This window comes from Protopterus annectens, chromosome 10.part0, assembly GCF_019279795.1.
Source record: "Protopterus annectens isolate FY-2018-M chromosome 10.part0, PAN1.0, whole genome shotgun sequence".
Classification (NCBI taxonomy): domain Eukaryota; kingdom Metazoa; phylum Chordata; order Ceratodontiformes; family Protopteridae; genus Protopterus; species Protopterus annectens.
Genome location: NC_056744.1, coordinates 1,228,068,976 through 1,228,085,870, shown reverse-complemented (window position 1 = coordinate 1,228,085,870; position 16,895 = coordinate 1,228,068,976). Strand labels below are relative to the sequence as shown.

Sequence of the window (16,895 nt, the reverse complement as noted above, 5' to 3'; positions counted from 1 at the left end):
TTTTCTGTATAGAGTGTCTGTTTTGTGTGTTTGTGTACAGCCTCTCTTACCTTAATGTCTAAGGATAAGGTCTCAGGCTTCAAGAAGTGTGACTCATGCTGTCAATAAATGTCTCTTTCAGACGGTCACACTTCTTGTGTGTATTGCCTGGGACCTGTGCACCTGCAGGACTCATGTGCTGTCTGCCATGGTTTCAGCCCTCGAGTCCTGCAGGAACGCAAGAACAAGCTCATCTTGCGGGGCTTGTTAAAGCCTGAAGGCCCCCCGACTCAGTCTGGGTCGGGGAAGCCTTCAAAAACTTCAAAGCAGTCGACTCCTGCTCTTGAGTCGACTGTTGAGAAGTCAAAGCAGGCTTCGACATCGGCTCCGGCCGGAGCCGATGTTCTTAAGCCTCATACCGTTACCTCGGCTCCGGCTGGAGCCGAGGCTGATAAGTCTTCATCGGCTCTGATACCATTATCGGAGCCACTTTCCAGAAAGAGTTCCAGGTCCCCCTCCATCGGATCTGTGCACTCGGCGCCATGATCTCCTCTCCTTTCGGAGCGGAGTCACAAAGCCCATTCCTCTCGGTCTTCCAGGTTATCAGACCATGATTTGCAGAGGGTGGTGAGTAGACTTCTTAAGTCCGAGGCACTGGCCCAAATGCTCCATAGCCCGACTCACCAGTCAGTGGCTATTCCCGTTCCAGATTACATTCCTCCTCCGACTCCTTCGAGTTCGGAGCCAAGGCTTGTTGGAGCCATGACTGTCGGCGTGTCGGATCCGATACCTTCCATTTCGGCTCCGTCGTCTGCCCCGATCTCCTCTTTGGAGGGATCTCGGCGCCGAGCTTCCCTCTTCGGCTCTGAGGGGGCGAGTGGCATCGGACCCTTGTCCAACCCCGCTCTCCCTCTCGGAGCTTCGGCGCTGGTGAGTTCGGCTCCGACATCGGCTTCGGAGCCGTCTCTGTCGGTGCCGGGAGGGGTCCTTGTCTCTTCGGAGCGAGGGCCTCGGGCCTTGCCTGACAGAGGTGCCTTCGAGGTCATGCGGAGCGTGCTAGAACCAGGTTCTGCCCCACAGTCAGCTCCTTCAGCCCCTCCATCTACAGTGCCTGCGGTGATTTCTACTCACCCCCTTGTCTCACACCGCAGAGAACCAACTCCTCAAGATTCCCCATTGGGAATTTCCTCCTCTTCCGAGGTCTCTCCTGACCCTGCAGGAGATCCCCCTAGGAAGAGGCAGTGCAAGAGGAAGCACATTGACTCCCCTGAGTCTATCACCTCTGACACTGACTTAGAGGAATCCGAAGGATCCCCTTGATCCCCCTCTGAGGATGTCTCCTTTGCGGACATCCTTGAAATCCTCAAATAGAGGGGGAATTGGCCAGCCCTTAATCCTTCGGAGGATGAGTCAGTGTATCTTGAGGCATTTGGTTCTCGCCCTTCTACCTCCTGGGTGTCCCCTCCCTTTGACCCCCTTATGGAAGTGGTGGCAAGGAATGCTTGGACGGCTCCTGACTCAGTGGAACCCACCCCGAGGAGACCATCCAAATTTATTACTGCCCCCAAAGACAAACAGTTTTTATCCAAAGGTGTCCCTGTTGATGCCATGGTGGTGGCTGCGGCCACAAAGAAGGAGTTAGCTGATCCTTCGGTTCCTGTCCATCCTCCTAATAAAGAATCTAGGACCATGGACAGGTACGGCAAGCGGATGTTCTCGTCAGCGACCTTTTCAATGCGGTTGCTGAACTACTTATGCCACTTCACCCGTCTCCAAAGAGATTTACTCAAGGATATGGGTGAACTGATGAAGGATCCTACAGCTGAGGGGTTCAAAGACACAATGAACTCCCAGTTGGCAACCCTAAATTCTATTGTTAACTCCTCCATGCGGCTGGTCTCATACACAGCAGATGGAGCGAGTAGAGCCGCAGGCACAGGGGTTGCCTTACGAAGGCACGCCTGGATGCGGCTATGCAATTTTGCGGACCCTTTCAAGGTGTCCTTCACCAATTCCCCCTTTGATGGATCATCGTTTGGTCCACAGGTGAAGGATACATTGACCAGGTGCGAGGTGGAAGGTAAGACTCTCTCTGCCGTAGGAGTCCATTTTTCTATCCCTTCTAGACCCTATCCCAAACGTCAAAGGGGAGGAAAGATGTGGTTCCGAAAACAATCCCAGGGAGTCTCATCTGACGCACAAGGCCGATTCCCCTCTAGAGGCAGAGGGGGGAATAATAATAGACGCCGCCCCAGAGGCAGAGGAGGTCCGCAAAACCAGGGTAGCAGAGAGATGTTCTCTGACAAACCCTTTCAGCACCCCTGAGGGGCTGCCCGGCTGTCCGCCTTCGGAGGCAGTCGGGGGAAGATTATCACTGTACCCAAAAGCCTGGCTCCCTAACTCAAGACAAATGGGTACAGTCGATCATATCCAAGGGTTACAAAATTCCCTTTATTCATATTCCAACCCAAAAAAGATCCCTTCCAGACGTTCCACCCGGTCTAAGGGAAAAAGCAGCATTAGAAGTTTCAAAGCTGCTATCAAAAAGAGTCATCCAATCAGTCCCGGCAGACCAGCAAGGATCCGGAATCTACTCCAAATTCTTTTTGGTACCAAAAAAAACAGGGGACTGGAGACCCATACTGGATCTCAGCTACTTAAACAAGTTTGTCAAGAAAACAAAATTCCGGATGGTCACGCTACAGTCCATTCTACCCTTCTTGGGTCAGGACAATTGGATGTGCTCGATAGATCTTCAGGATGCGTACTACCACATCAAAATGAACCGACGCTCCAGGAGATATCTCCGCTTCAGGCTGGGAGCCAGTCACTACCAATTCAGGGCCCTGCCCTTTGGTCTCACTACAGCCCCCCGGGTGTTCACCAAATGCATGGCAGTGGTCACGGCTCACTTGAGACGCCAGGGATTCCAGGTGTTTCCATATCTGGACGATTGGCTCCTTACTGCCACCACCAGACATCAGCTTCTCTCCTATCCAGGGATTTCACCATTCAAACCTGTCAAGCTCTAGGCATTTCAATAAATTTCGAAAAATCTGCCTTGTCGCCTTGTCAGTCTATTACTTTTATAGGCGCCACATTGGATACACAGACCCTTTCAGCCAGACTCACAGAGCAGAGGGTGTTAGACATCCGGAACCAAGTATCCCTTCTCTTACAATTTGTCAAAATCAAAGCCAGACTGGTATTGAAGGTACTAGGACTCATGGCAGCAGCTATTCCCCTTCTCCCCTTAGCTCGCCTTTACATGAGGATCCTCCAATGGATGCTCTTTACCCAGTGGTCCTTTCAATGACTCCCGATGTCCCATACCATACTGATAACTCAAGTATGCAAGAATCAACTGTCTTGGTGGGTCACGTCACTTCAACTTCTCCAAGGAAGACCCTTCACTCCCCCCCCCCCCCCCAGTTGCCACGTTGACAACAGATGCCTCCCTGATCGGGTGGGGAGGGGGGCATTATCAGGGCAGGACAGTCCAGGGCACATGGCAACCCTTCGAGTGCCACTTGCACATAAATGTCTTAGAGATGAGAGCAGTGCTTTTAGCGTTGCAAGCCTTTCACGACTCTCTTCCCAAAGGGACTATTGCAATTCAAACGGACAACATGTCCGTGGTGTGGTACATCAACAAACAAGGCGGAACCAGATCATACCCTTTATGTTGAGAAGCACTCAGACTTTGGCAATGGGCGATCTCTTCTCAGCGTTTTCTGATAGCAACGCATATTCCCGGGAAATCCAACGTCATTGCAGACAAGTTGAGCAGAGCAATTCTCATGCCACACGAGTGGTCTCTAAAGAAATCAGTTTTAGAAGAAGTACTCCTAAGATGGGGCCAACCTTGCTGCGATCTTTTTGCTACTCCCCAAAACAGCAAGTGTCAAGACTTCTTCACTCTCTTCCCGTTACTAGGCCATCCCACCAGAGACGCTCTAGTCCACGATTGGCCCCGGGGACTTCTGTATGCCTTTCCCCCCCTTTCCACTGATACCTCAACTAATTCAGAAAGCCATCGCCTTGAGAGTGACAATGATCCTCATTGCCCCTTACTGGTCTCGACAGATATGGTTCCCCTTTCTTCATCGTTACCTTTTGGAGCAGCCTTGGCATCTGGACCCAGTACCAGATCTGATTACCCATCAATCGGGTCAGCTGCACCAATCTCTGTCTTCTCTAAACCTCACAGCGTGGTTTCTCCAATTCCAACCTTAGCCAGGCTTCCCTCAATATCTCGCTTGGTCCGAGATATCTTGATAGCCTCTCATAAATCCTCTACCCGGAAGATTTATACTAGCAAATGGAAACGTTTTTCCCTTTGGGCATCGTCGAAAAACATAGATCCCTTTACTGCACCTATCCAGTCTATTTTAGACTTTCTAGCAGAGCTCTTTCATTTAGGATCTTCTGCATCAACCATTAGAGTTCAATTGGCTGCCATATCAAATTTTCATGTTGGTGTCTCAGAATCCAGCATCATGGCTCACAAACTCTGTAAAGCCTTCTTAAGAGGTGTATTTCTTCTCAAACCTCCAATCAAAGACCCTCCGCCTCAATGGGATTTGAACTTGGTTCTGGCATCTCTAATTCTTCCCCCCTTCGAACCAGCGGCTTCATGTTCTCTGAAATTGCTTTCTTGGAAGACACTTTTTCTGGTAGCTATAACTTCAGCGAAAAGAGTATCTGAACTCCATGCTCTATGCAGTCATCCTCCTTACTTAGTTTTTCACAAAGACAGGGTATCCCTCCGGACTAATCCATCCTTTTTACCTAAAATTTCTTCTCAAATTAACCTAAACCAAATTATTGATCTCCCCGTTTTTTTCCCTAACTATTCAAATAGGTCAGAGCAAAAGCTGCATTTTTTGGATGTTCATCGCCAACTGAGATATTACTTAGACAGGACTAAACAACTCAGGAAATCTGATCAATTGTTTCTGTCATATGCTGACGGTAGATTGGGCCTTCCAGTCACTAAAGTATCTCTTTCTAGGTGGCTCACGTCTACAATTACTTTCATCTATGAGACCAGACATCAAAAACTACCCTCAAGACCTAGAGCTCATTCAACTAGGGCATTAGCTACATCCATAGCCTTTCAGGACAGGTTGCCAATAGATTCAATTTGTGCAGCAGCCACCCGGGCTTCTCCTCATACATTCATTTCACATTACAAATTGGACATGGTTTCCAGAAGCCGTGCCAATTTTGGTTCCACTGTTCTCAAGAGTCTGTTCCGATAGGCCACCCGGGATAAGGTGCTAGGGACGCGGTCCCATCCAGCAAGAATGAAGGCGAGATTGACAACTTAACATTAAGAAGTTATGTACCTACCATAACGCGTTCCATGTTAGTTGTCTTCTTCTCGCCTTCTTTCTTGCGTCCCTCCCTCCTTCCCCCAAGCCTGGACAGACCGACCGGAATTCTTTTGTGTTTCTTCTTCTGAAATTTGTTACTCCCACTTTTCTCCCACCTCTTCTATCTTTACTGATGTCTGCCTTTTCTTACGCAGACTGTTTGAGGTGGGTTACCCTACTCCATTCTTTGGAGACTAGGATTGCTTGGTATAGCTATCAAACGAGATCTGAGTAGTTACCGCCTAGCATTGTGGGATATAGGGGAGCCTCGAGCCGGTGGAATTAGCTCTCGAGCTTTAGTATTGGCCGAGTCGGAGCCGAGGATCGGCTCCGAACCCATCCAGCAAGAAAGAAGGCGAGAAGAAGACAACTAACATGGAACATTATGGTAGGTACATAACTTCTTATTTTGTATCTTTATGTTCTTTCATTATTTATTATTAAATATATTTAAACTTTTCATTGTGGCTGGTCCTTTTGGGAATATTTTACCCTTTGTGAGTACTCATATTTATTTGGTGACACTGTGGACACTCCTGAAAGCCTTACTGCATTAGTCAAACAGTATCATTTTTATTAGTATTAATTTCACCCATTATAATTGGGTACCCTTCTAAGAGCCATAGAGTAGCGGCTTTGGAGTGTCCTGGTTGCAATATCTACCTTATAGTCTGAGCAGAGGGGCATAGCTAGTAAATCTGTGCCAGCCTTTCCCAGGTGTGTGTATGTGTGTGTGTGAGCTATTTGGAGCAGGGGCACAGAACATTGGTTTCACAGAGAGGGTGGGGGAGCCTTGGCCTGGGACACTTAGATGAGGACTCAACTCTATAGCTGTGCCAGTGCAGAGTCTTATTGGAGTCCTGCAGAGAGAGAGGGAGGGAAACCCAGTCCCTGGACTGAGTGTGTTCCCTGTGTGCTGTTAAGGGAAATTGTGCATGGTGCAGAGAGCTGCATCTGGAAATAATGTGTGCATCTGTTTTTGTTCCAAGTGGATATCCCTCACTGATGTCAGTGGTGAAGATTCAGGCTCCTTGATTACTGGCCCAGAGGAGGGACATCACATCCGGTATGAATTTATGGATAACAATGGGCGACCCTATCTTGTCCTTTATGTGCATCTCTGTATGTCTTTCTTTCTCCTCTTTCCATCCCTGTGTCTTCCTATTTTAAGAATCCATTTTCTCTATCTTTAGCCAGGCCAAATGTCGTCTTCCAGCATTTTTTTTGCCTTAGCACTGTGATAAAATATTTAATTATTTACCTTATTTATTTAATTCAGTCAGTTTATGGGATATACTTCTTGATGAAGTTTGCCTTTAAAGGATAATAGAAAGCAGAAAAGAACCCATATGTGCTTCTTGCTGTAGGCATTTCACTTTCATCTGTGATTATAATAAGCACCTCACACTTGTGTACATTCTTTAGCTATATGGGTAGTCCAAAATTTATAATATGAACTCTGAGTTGCATCTTTTAGGGTAACCCTAGATCCTCTTATCAAAATGCTTGTAGCTGTGTACTGAAATATTTTAGTGCATGTATTTTGGCATAAACTGCTTTCATTTGATACTATAGTACTTTCTTCCCCTTACAGTGGTTTGACATGTAAAGTTAGTGCTGGAAATGATGTGGCTTGGCGTACAACAACTCTGCTGACAGCGCTAGGCAGACTGGAACCCACCCTGAGGCCGTTGGTGCTAGCATTCCGTTATTGGGCTAAGGTAAGTTTGCTTGTTTGAAAAAAATGGTTTAAATAATAAATGGAAGTTAAATGTTTAAGAGTTTTATTCTTTGTTTAAACTATTATATGCTTATGGCTCCACTGACCTTACATGTTTTAGTGGTAAAAGAAGAATTCATTTGCCCTGCATTACATCTGATGTTTCTTATTTGTATTTTAATTTAGCAAACTTTTTTTTTAATTTATGATGTCCTGAGGGCTGTTTGGCATTTGTGCTTAGTAAAGCTGTTAGATAAGTTGCGGCTGTAATTCCACTAGAATGGTGTACCTTGCCTTTTATGACTTTTACCATTACTTCTATATTGGTGAAACTGAAAGGGCACTAACAAATGCATATATGAACATTATTATGACTTAAAAACTTTAAATGATAATAATGTTCTTTATAAACAGAAGCTAAAATAATTATTTTTGTTTCTTGTACTGGAATAAGTTTTACCAAATCTAAGAGGGTGATCTTGGGAGCAAAGTTTCAAACAACGGGAGCTGCTTTGGCAATTAAGATTAGAAACTAACATGCCTCTTGGTTTAAATGATATGGTTTCAATTAGTAGTGTGTTAAACATGCTTGCATCTAAGTTGTAAGCATGGATTTAACATTATTTTTTCTGTGATATGATCTATTTTTTATGGATTCACAACTAGTTTCTTTAAATATTTTATTAATGGATTGGAAGGAGATGTTATTCGTTGTTTTATGTCGTGCTTTTTAAAATTACGTATTCAAGTGTGGTCTTGGTATCTTTGGAACATTCTAATGAAGTCCCCAGTTTCAAGAAACTCAGTTTTTCCCCTCCCTCTTCTCTTTTAAACAGGAATTATGTCCGTTCTTCGATAGGTGACTACTGTCTCAGTTACTCAGTGCAGTTCTTAACTGCTCCAGCTGATACTTTTTTCTCTGCTCACCTCGACTGGGGTTTTTGTTGTGCCCACTTTGCTCCCTTCCCTGCCCCCAATTCCCACCTGCCCCTAGGACCTCTACATTTATACACATATAACCACACCTACTTCCTCCTTACCAACCTTCTCCACCCCTATCATCCCTCCAATAGTTATCTCTTCTACTGGCTCCTGTATACTGATTCAACCACCACACACCCACTCTTAGCACCTCAAGCCTCACCATGCCTTTAATATCTATATCCTTCTCTGTCCAACTACTATTACTTCTTAACATATATCCTACATCCACTAACTTACCCAGCCCACTTCCACCAACCACTCACCATCCTTTCACACAACCAGCCAACTTACCTCACCACTCTCAGGCTCACCTATCCCTATATCCCCCAGCCTATATCCTATAAATAACTTTCTACTTTTTCCCTATAATCTTATTACTCCATTCAACCAATCTGTTCCCTCACTAACCATCACAACCCTCACAATTCTAACAAAGCTCAACTCAGACCGTAAGCTTACCTCTGTAGCCTTATCCAACATCTAGCTACCATTCTGCTGTCAGGAGATATACACCCCAACCCAGGCCCCCACACCTCCCCCTCTACACCTAAATCCATCCTACTAGCTTCTCTAAATGCCCAAAGCATAGCCAATAAAATACCCAACCTCCATGCCTGGCTTGTCCACAACAAACCTGACATCATGTCTATCTCTGAAACTTTGTTAAAACCACACATACATGATTCCGAAATTGCACCACCCAACTATTCCATCATCAGAAAAGATAAAACCCACAAAAAAGAGGGAGGAGTAGCTCTCCTGTATTCATCCTCCTTTTCAGTTACTCCCTACAACAAACGTACTCCCCACTTCGCTAATGCAGAATTACTCTTCACTTCAAGTAAATAGACACAAACACATATGCATAGCCTCTCTTTACATCCCCCCGGTGACATTTCAACACTTGAAAACATCCTCTCATGGCTTGCACCCAAATGCACTAGACATCGATCTTGCCACACAATTTAACTCCTTTTTCATTGACTCCATCTCTAAACTAACCTCATCCTTCCATAACACTATACCCTCCACTTCTCCAGCATCCTTCTTCAACAACACTTCAGCCACCATCTCCTCATCTCCTGTCACATCTTCACCATCTCTTCCACTCTCAAACACACTCACCTCTCAGTCCCTTCCCTTCTCAGTAAATCCTTCTCCTCCCTCCTTCTCAAACAATACTTCACCCTCCTCTTCTGCATCTCGTCACATCTTCCCCATCTCCTCCTCTCTCTAACACACTCTCTTCTCAGCCCCTACCTTTCTCAGTAAATCCTGTACCCACATCTACCATATAAAACTCCTACAGAAACTGAAAGCATGTTCAAATCCCCCAATAACATCCCCTCATACTTTCTTACATAGCTGCTGAAGCCATTTCCTTGCCCATCAGTATTGTAATCAATCGCTCTGTCCATGAAGGTCATGTACCCCTGATTTGGAAAAAGGCTTTTATCATACCCTTACACAAAGGAGGCAACAATAACAATATCTCTAATTTCCATCCCATCGCCATCCTTTCTCCCATCTCCAAAATTCTTGAAAAGTGCATCCATCTACAACTCCTTCCCTATCTTATTGACAACAACCTATTAACTCCCACACAATATGGATTTAGACCCGGACACAGTACCATGACCGACCTTCTCTCCTTCCTTGAAACTGTGAATAAAGCACGGGACTCTGGTAATATTGTATCTACACTGCTACTCAACCTATCTAAAGCCTTTGACACCATCTCTCACAATCTCCTAATTGCTAAACTCTCTAAATTAAACATATCCCCCTCCTCTATAAACTGGTTCAACAGCTACCTCTCCAACAGACAACAAGCAATGAAATGGAACAAAGCCACCTCCTCATTCATTAATACCACCACTGGTGTTCCCCAGGGGTCCATACTGGGTCCCCTCCTTTTCAATATATTTATAAATGACTTCCACCGCTCCATCCCTTGCACTAATCTTATCCAATACGCAGACTATTCAACTATAATCTATTCTGCCAGCTCCATCCCCACACTCCTAAAGCTTACCCAAGATGCATTCTTAACCACTGAACAGTGGATCAAAGAAAATCACTTAGCACTCAATGCCTCTAAAACTAAACTCATGGTATTTACCCCCTCTAAAGCCACCTCCTTCAGCTTCATTCTTTATTTCCAGCTACAACAACACAACTATCGAATTGGTATCTGAGGCCAAACTACTAGGAGTCCTTATAGATAACAAGCTCAAATTCAACTCCCACCTACAACTAAATATTAAAAAATACCACCAAAAACTTGGCATGCTTTACCACCAAAATTGCTACCTCAGCCCCTCCATTAACTTTAACCTCTCTTATCACATTTCTCTTCCCCTCTCTACTTTATGGTGCCCCACTCCTAACTAACCTATAGTCCTCTCTCAATACAAGACTCTCCTCCTGCTACAATAAAATTGCCAAGTTCGCTACCAGCCATAAGTCATCTACTCACCATTGTGTATCCCTCCACAAACTAAATTGGTTAGAACTATCCAATCATCTCACCTACACTCAACTTACTCTAGCTCACAAGCTCATCTTCAACCCCTCCCTCTGTCCCTCCCTCTCCTCTACCTTCAAAATGCACCTCCCAGATAGACTACTAAGATCTAACAACCAAAACCTAATAGAACTCTACAAACCAACCCGTCCCCCAGGTAAAAATCTCCTATCCTGTGCCCTTGCACGCCTCTGGAACTCCCTACCACCTTCTATACGCACCACCACCAATCACTCTTTATTCAAAAAATCATTTCACTCACATATTATATCCCTGTGGGAATGCTCCTGCTCCCACCTTACATAATCACTTCTCTTTGTACTGGCAACATCTGCTACACTTCATTCTCTAAGTTGTACTCGCTGCACTAGCTTATACTATCCCATGAGTAATGAGCTACTCAGATACTATAACGTGTAAGTCTCATTTCTAAAATTACCTTAAAATACAATGTTCTCTAAAATGTAAAGCCTCAGTTATTTACTCCATAATATAATGTTCTTTCTAAATGTAACTGTTTTTGTATTCTGTAGTATTTGTACTTTTTGTAACCTAAAACCATGACTGTAATCTTTTCTTGTATTTGGAGCTTTTCTCCCCAAGACTCCATTGAAAACAGGTTATTTTTGGCCTAATGGACTATCCTGGTAAACCAACTTCAAATAAATAAATAAGAATGAAAGTGCTAAACATTGTTTAAAAATGAACTTTTATTACAGTATTATGTTTTTGTGTGTGTGTGTGTGTGTGTGTGTGTGTGTTTACCCTACTGTTGTTTTGGAATTACCTTGAGCTTCTTGGTTTTTAGTCTTTGCTTTCTCAAGGTTTCTCTGTTTTTGGGATCGCTGTTAGATAAGTTATCAGCATACTCTCTATTGGACCCAACCATTGTCAGTGGGTCATTGATTCTGACATCACATAGCCAGATGTTCATCATATTGATCACTGCTGCAGTAACCTTAGCTATATGGGTTGTATCCTGCCAAGGATATAACAGCTGGCCAACTTCCAGAGCTTCAGGCCACCTGCCGTACACCCAAACTGTCAATCAGCTCTAAATGAGCTGACAAAAAAAAAAAAAAAGGTTTAGTTACCAAGCTCTCCAGAGCATTCCTTCCGGCAATAGTACACTCCTCTGAAGTTTTTGAAGACCGATGATTGGCTTCTTTTGTTCCTTTGCTTGGCAGATAAGTCCCCTTTTTGCGGGGAGACTTCCATTTTAAAAATCGTTTGTTTAATAACACTTTTCTTTTAAGAAAAGTTATTTTAATACTTAGGAGTTTTTGTTTTAGCGTGCTGTCACAAGACTGTATTGTACTTTCAAATAAGAGGGTTTTTTTTATCCAGTCAGTTTAAAAGTTCTTTAATGTATTTCAAAACATTTTTTTCCTGTGAGGATTGTGTGTATTTTACTTTTGGGGGGTGACAAATTGTTTTAAGTGCTTTTTACTGTACTTTTGGGTGAGAAAAGTGACTTTTAAAGACTTTTTTTGACCATTTTTTTGATGTTTGTATAAGGAAAGAGGCACCATTTTCAGCATGACTGTGGAACAGTCTGTCATTCCCACTGTTGGCCCTTCTTCCAGACACAAAAAGAAAAAGTTAGCCTTTGCCACCACAGCATACTAGCAATTTGCCTTAGCTGCAGCTGGGTAACTGCTGTGAGCATTAGTTGCATTTCAGACCACTCATCTTTTACCCTAGATCCAGTGTAGCACATATAGCCACTATGGACCAGGGGTTAGCCATGACCTCTGTGGCTGTTAGGGTCTCATAAGAGGCAATGGAGAAACACTCTTGTCAGTCCTGGAAGAAGAACAGGGAATGCTTCACTGTTTTGTCAGAATGTTGTGCCTATCCCTGTGGAAGCTGCTGTTGCTATTGCCATTAATAACACTGCTTGCTCCATTTTTCATGTCAAAACGAAACAGAAAATTAAACGTGTTTGTTCTTCCTCCAATTCCCTTGGACAGGAGTAGTGACTGGATCTGGCTCTGTGTATATTTCAGGCTGCTGATCTTATGAAGTAGTTTCTGGTAAAAGAAAGAGGGAAGAGATTCAAGATTCTGAATATGAACAGGAAGATGAAGGGACAAATGCAAGGTTTTCTACTCCATTTTGATTCAGACTCTGAGGAGACCTGTTTATGATTGTACCTATTGGGGGGGGGGGGGTCTCTTTCTCTGCGACACTTCCCAGAATGTGCCAGTGTTTTCAGTGGGAGAACGCATATTTTTCTTAATCCTTCAGAAAATACTGTGAGCTGTTACAGAAGGATTTTTCCAGAGCCTTCACCTTTTCTCCAGTTCTGTCAGCTTTTTAGACTGTGTGTGTAACTGTCTACAGATTTCTTCAATGTCAGCCAGCTGCCCCCTAAAAAGGCAGAGATGATGTATAAAGTTCCTCAGTTTTTAAGCATTTTATGCATTCTTCCCAAACCTAGCCCATCATGTAGAACTTTGGTAATCCTGTTGCTTCTGAACATTTAGTTAATTCCAGTCTTCATCTTTCTGATAAGGATGGGAAGATTATTGATATGTATGGGGAAAAAAGTGTATACTTCTGCAGCTTTGATTTTCAGAATTTTGAACTGTCAGGCTCATATGTTTGTTCTAATTGTAAAAGTATGAGGAATGTTTTGTCTGCAGTTCCTTCTTGTGAGGAAAAATCTGCTTTAAGTAAATTATTTTCTTCTATTAGACAAGTCACTACTCATTCTTTACAGTACGTATAGGACTCAGTTGCTATTTTTTTCTGGGCTATGGCTACTGGTACTGTTTTAAAGAGGCTTGCTTGGCTGCATTCTCAAAACCTCACAAATGATTTTAAAAATTAGTTTTTAAATTTTCTTTTAGTGAGAGATTTAGGTTTTGGCTCCGGTCTGTAGAGGTGATTAAAAAGTGTAATGAAAGGGATAAGCTGATACAGGAAGTCTCTAAGATTTTAAAGTCCTCTGTTTCCAGTTTTTCTAACCTCTCAATCAGTTTTGGCAAAATTAAAGTCTCAACAGAAGAAATGGCTAGAGGGTTTCAAAAAAGAATACTGGAGCCTCCCAAAACCAAGGATAGTCCATTTAAGGGACCTTATCGTCCCCTTCCTACCCTGGCAGCACAGTTTCCCTTCCAGAAACTCGAATCTCCACTCTGTGTTAACAGTGCTTTCAGACAAATAGATTCTGAAGATTATTCAACAAGGCTAAAGATGGCAATGAGAGGAAATTCATCTTTTCCATGGGGTTATCCCTCATCCACTAGACCAGGCTCTTATTTCCACCTGTCCTACCTCACATGCTGTCCCAGGTAATGATAGAACCAATTCCTCCTTCCCAGGTTGGGAAATGTTTTTATTCAAGGATGTTTTATTGCCAAAGAAAGAAAATTGGATACCAGTTCGGGATTTTCTTTCCTAAATCGGTTTATGATGGTGTCCATGTTCAAAATTGTCACTTCGCACCCTTTTACCTTTTCTTCCTTATTCACGTTTCCTGGTAACACTTAAGAGATGCTTATCATCACATCTCTATTCATCCAGACTTCAGGCATTTTTTAAGGTTTTGTGTTTCTGGATCATATTATCAGTTCTCTGCCATACCCTTTGGATTATCCAGTGCACCAAGATTGTTGACAAAGTATCTAGCTTCAGTTATAGCATATTGCTAGCTGGAGGGTATCCATCCTTTTTGCATATTTAGATGACTGATTATCTTTTCAGTGTATTTTTCAAAGTGTCAGGAATCTCTCACTTGGATGAGTGGCCTCTTACACATGTTGGAATTTCAAGAGAACATTTAAAAGTCATTTTTGACTCCTTTACACAGGATTGTATTCTTGGGGAGACACCTCACTTTGAAGACCTTTTCTTCCACAGGGAAAAATAGATCTATATCACTATGAGGGAATACCTCAGGATTTTGGGTCTTGTAGCATCTGTGATTCTCATGATAGATACCCCTGGCAAGACTCCACATGAAAAAGATACAATGGTATCTGAAGTCTCTCTGGTCTCAGTGCCAACATCCTTTGTCTTTTTAAATCCCAGTGCTGGGGTTTCTCAGAAGTCAAATAATTTGGTGGAAACCGCAAATATCCTTAAATCCGAGTCTTCCCTTGTATCTCTGTCTGTGTTCCAAAGCAGTTAGTCACCACAGACGCCTCAGATGTTGTTTGGGGAGCAGTTTCAGGAGGAGTAAATGAGAAAGGTTTGTTGAATACCAAGGGCAGATGCAAGCACGTAAATAAAAAAGTGATGGTTGTTCTGATCAGTACACTCAACTCTGAGTCATCTTTGGTCCCTAGCACTTCTTCAAGTTGTTGCAGACAACACCACAGTCATGTGGTACATCAACAATCAAAGGGGAACCTGGTTGAACTCCCCTTTGCAGGCTGGCCATGTTAGCTTGGGACATAGCTTCATACCACAGTCTCACTTTAAAGGAATCCTACATTCTGTCAGAGCAAAATTGTGACAGACAAGCTGATCAGGACAAGGGCAGTCCTTCACGTATGGAAACTAGATTGGGGGGTTCAAGATCTGTAAACAATCAGCTGGCAAGATTCTCCTCTGGGACTCCATGCAAGAAGGCCTGGAAGACGGATGCCTTTTCTTTGCCATGGGCAGAAATGTTCCTGGATGTTTTTCCACCCTTTCCACTGATATCCAAGGTACTTCTGAAGATGGAGAAGAAATCCCCCAAGATCATTGTGGTGACTTCCTTTTGGCCCAGGCATTTGTAGTTCTCCCTTCTTTTGGAAATGGCCAGGGACAGTTACCACAAGTGTCATCACAGACCAGATCTACCCACTCAAGAACAGGGTTGTCTGATACACCCCAACCCCAATCAACTTCAGTTGGCTGCTTGGATGATAGGGTCTTAATTCCCTTTAGATTCCTATTTACTGAGGAGGTGCAGCAGGTACTAATGGAGGCAAGAAAGCCCGGTACTAGAAAATCATATATTAGCAAATGGAAAAGGGGTTCAGGGACCTAGGCAGCGAGACATTTCCCTATGGTACAGTTGGTCGGGGACACATGGCTGAAGTGACATTCAGCTGCAGAGAAATATGAATGTTGCAAATTCCCTGTGGGCAAAGGGAAGCACACACTGCCATGCCCACAGCTTTAATAACCAAATGCACTGGGTCAGAAGAAGTAATGAGTGTTGTGCTCTGTGTACAGTACATGCTTATGTAACTACAACATGTAGAAGTGTACTGTAGCATGGAGGAAGTCTTGCATGCTACTGTAGTCACATTTATACTCCAGAATGCATTTTAGGTAATGTTCCTTAGACATTATGAAAGGGGTAGTGGTTCACACACACCAATTATAAAGGCATTGCCTTTGTGCACTGCATTTTTACTGCCACTGACATGCCCTCTGGCCAGCCTGCTGCTGATGCCTATCATACTGCCTGTGTCTCATGTTGCCTTGGAGGCCATGGAAATTATTTTCTCCCTGTGCATTCAGTTATTGAAACTGTGGGCATGGCACCACATTCTTCTCTTTGCTCATAGGGAATCTGCAACAGCCATATTTCTCTGCAGCTGAATGTCACTTTAGCCATGTGTCCCCAACCAAACGTACCACAGAGAAATGTGCGACTGCCTAGGTGCCTGAACCCATGGAAAAGGTTTTCCTGTTGGTGTCAACAACATAACCAGTACAAATTCAGGGCTAGTTTTCTGATTTTTCAATATTTGTGTGAGTTATTTTCTTATGGCCTTTCTTATTCATCTGTCAAGCTTCATTTAGCACCCATTTCAGAATGTCTACCTATGGATTCTTCTCTTTCAGTGGATTCTCGCAGAAAAATATTTCTAAAAGGGGTTTTGTGTAAGAGTCCTCCAGGAAAACCAGTGACCCCTCCTAGGAATCTTTAATTTTTTGTGCTATTGCTTGCTGCATTTGAACCAGCTAATGTGATTGACTTGAGGTTCTCAGCATGCAAAACAGTTTTGCTGATTGCTCTGACTTCTGTAAGAATGGTATCCAAGTTGCAGGCTCTAACTATGAGTCAACCCTATCTCATTTTCCACAGGGACAGGGTTTCTTTGAGAACTAATCCTTCTTTTATACCTAAAGTGGTATCCAAGCTGTTTTATTTTTTATATATTTTATACATTTTGTACATCTTACAGATACATATTTTGTATATTTTTAACATGTTTAATATATTTATACATAAATACTTTTTGAAGCACTTTATTTATTAGAGAGGGGTAATTGCTAAACAGTGATCAGTATGATGAACATAGTACACTTGTGTAAGTAAACTTAATATAACAGTAGATGTTTGTTTGATCACTGC

The 16,895-nt window shown here is 43.3% G+C and overlaps 1 protein-coding gene across 1 annotated transcript in view; it reads left to right on the top strand.

Moving 5' to 3' along the window:
- TUT4 (terminal uridylyl transferase 4) overlaps positions 1 to 16,895 on the top strand; it is a 3,240,181-nt gene that overhangs the window by 709,466 nt on the left and 2,513,820 nt on the right. The window contains exon 9 of the mRNA XM_044086854.1: positions 6,952 to 7,078. Within this exon, the coding sequence (XP_043942789.1) occupies positions 6,952 to 7,078 (127 nt within the window). The remainder of the gene's footprint in view (positions 1 to 6,951; positions 7,079 to 16,895) is intronic.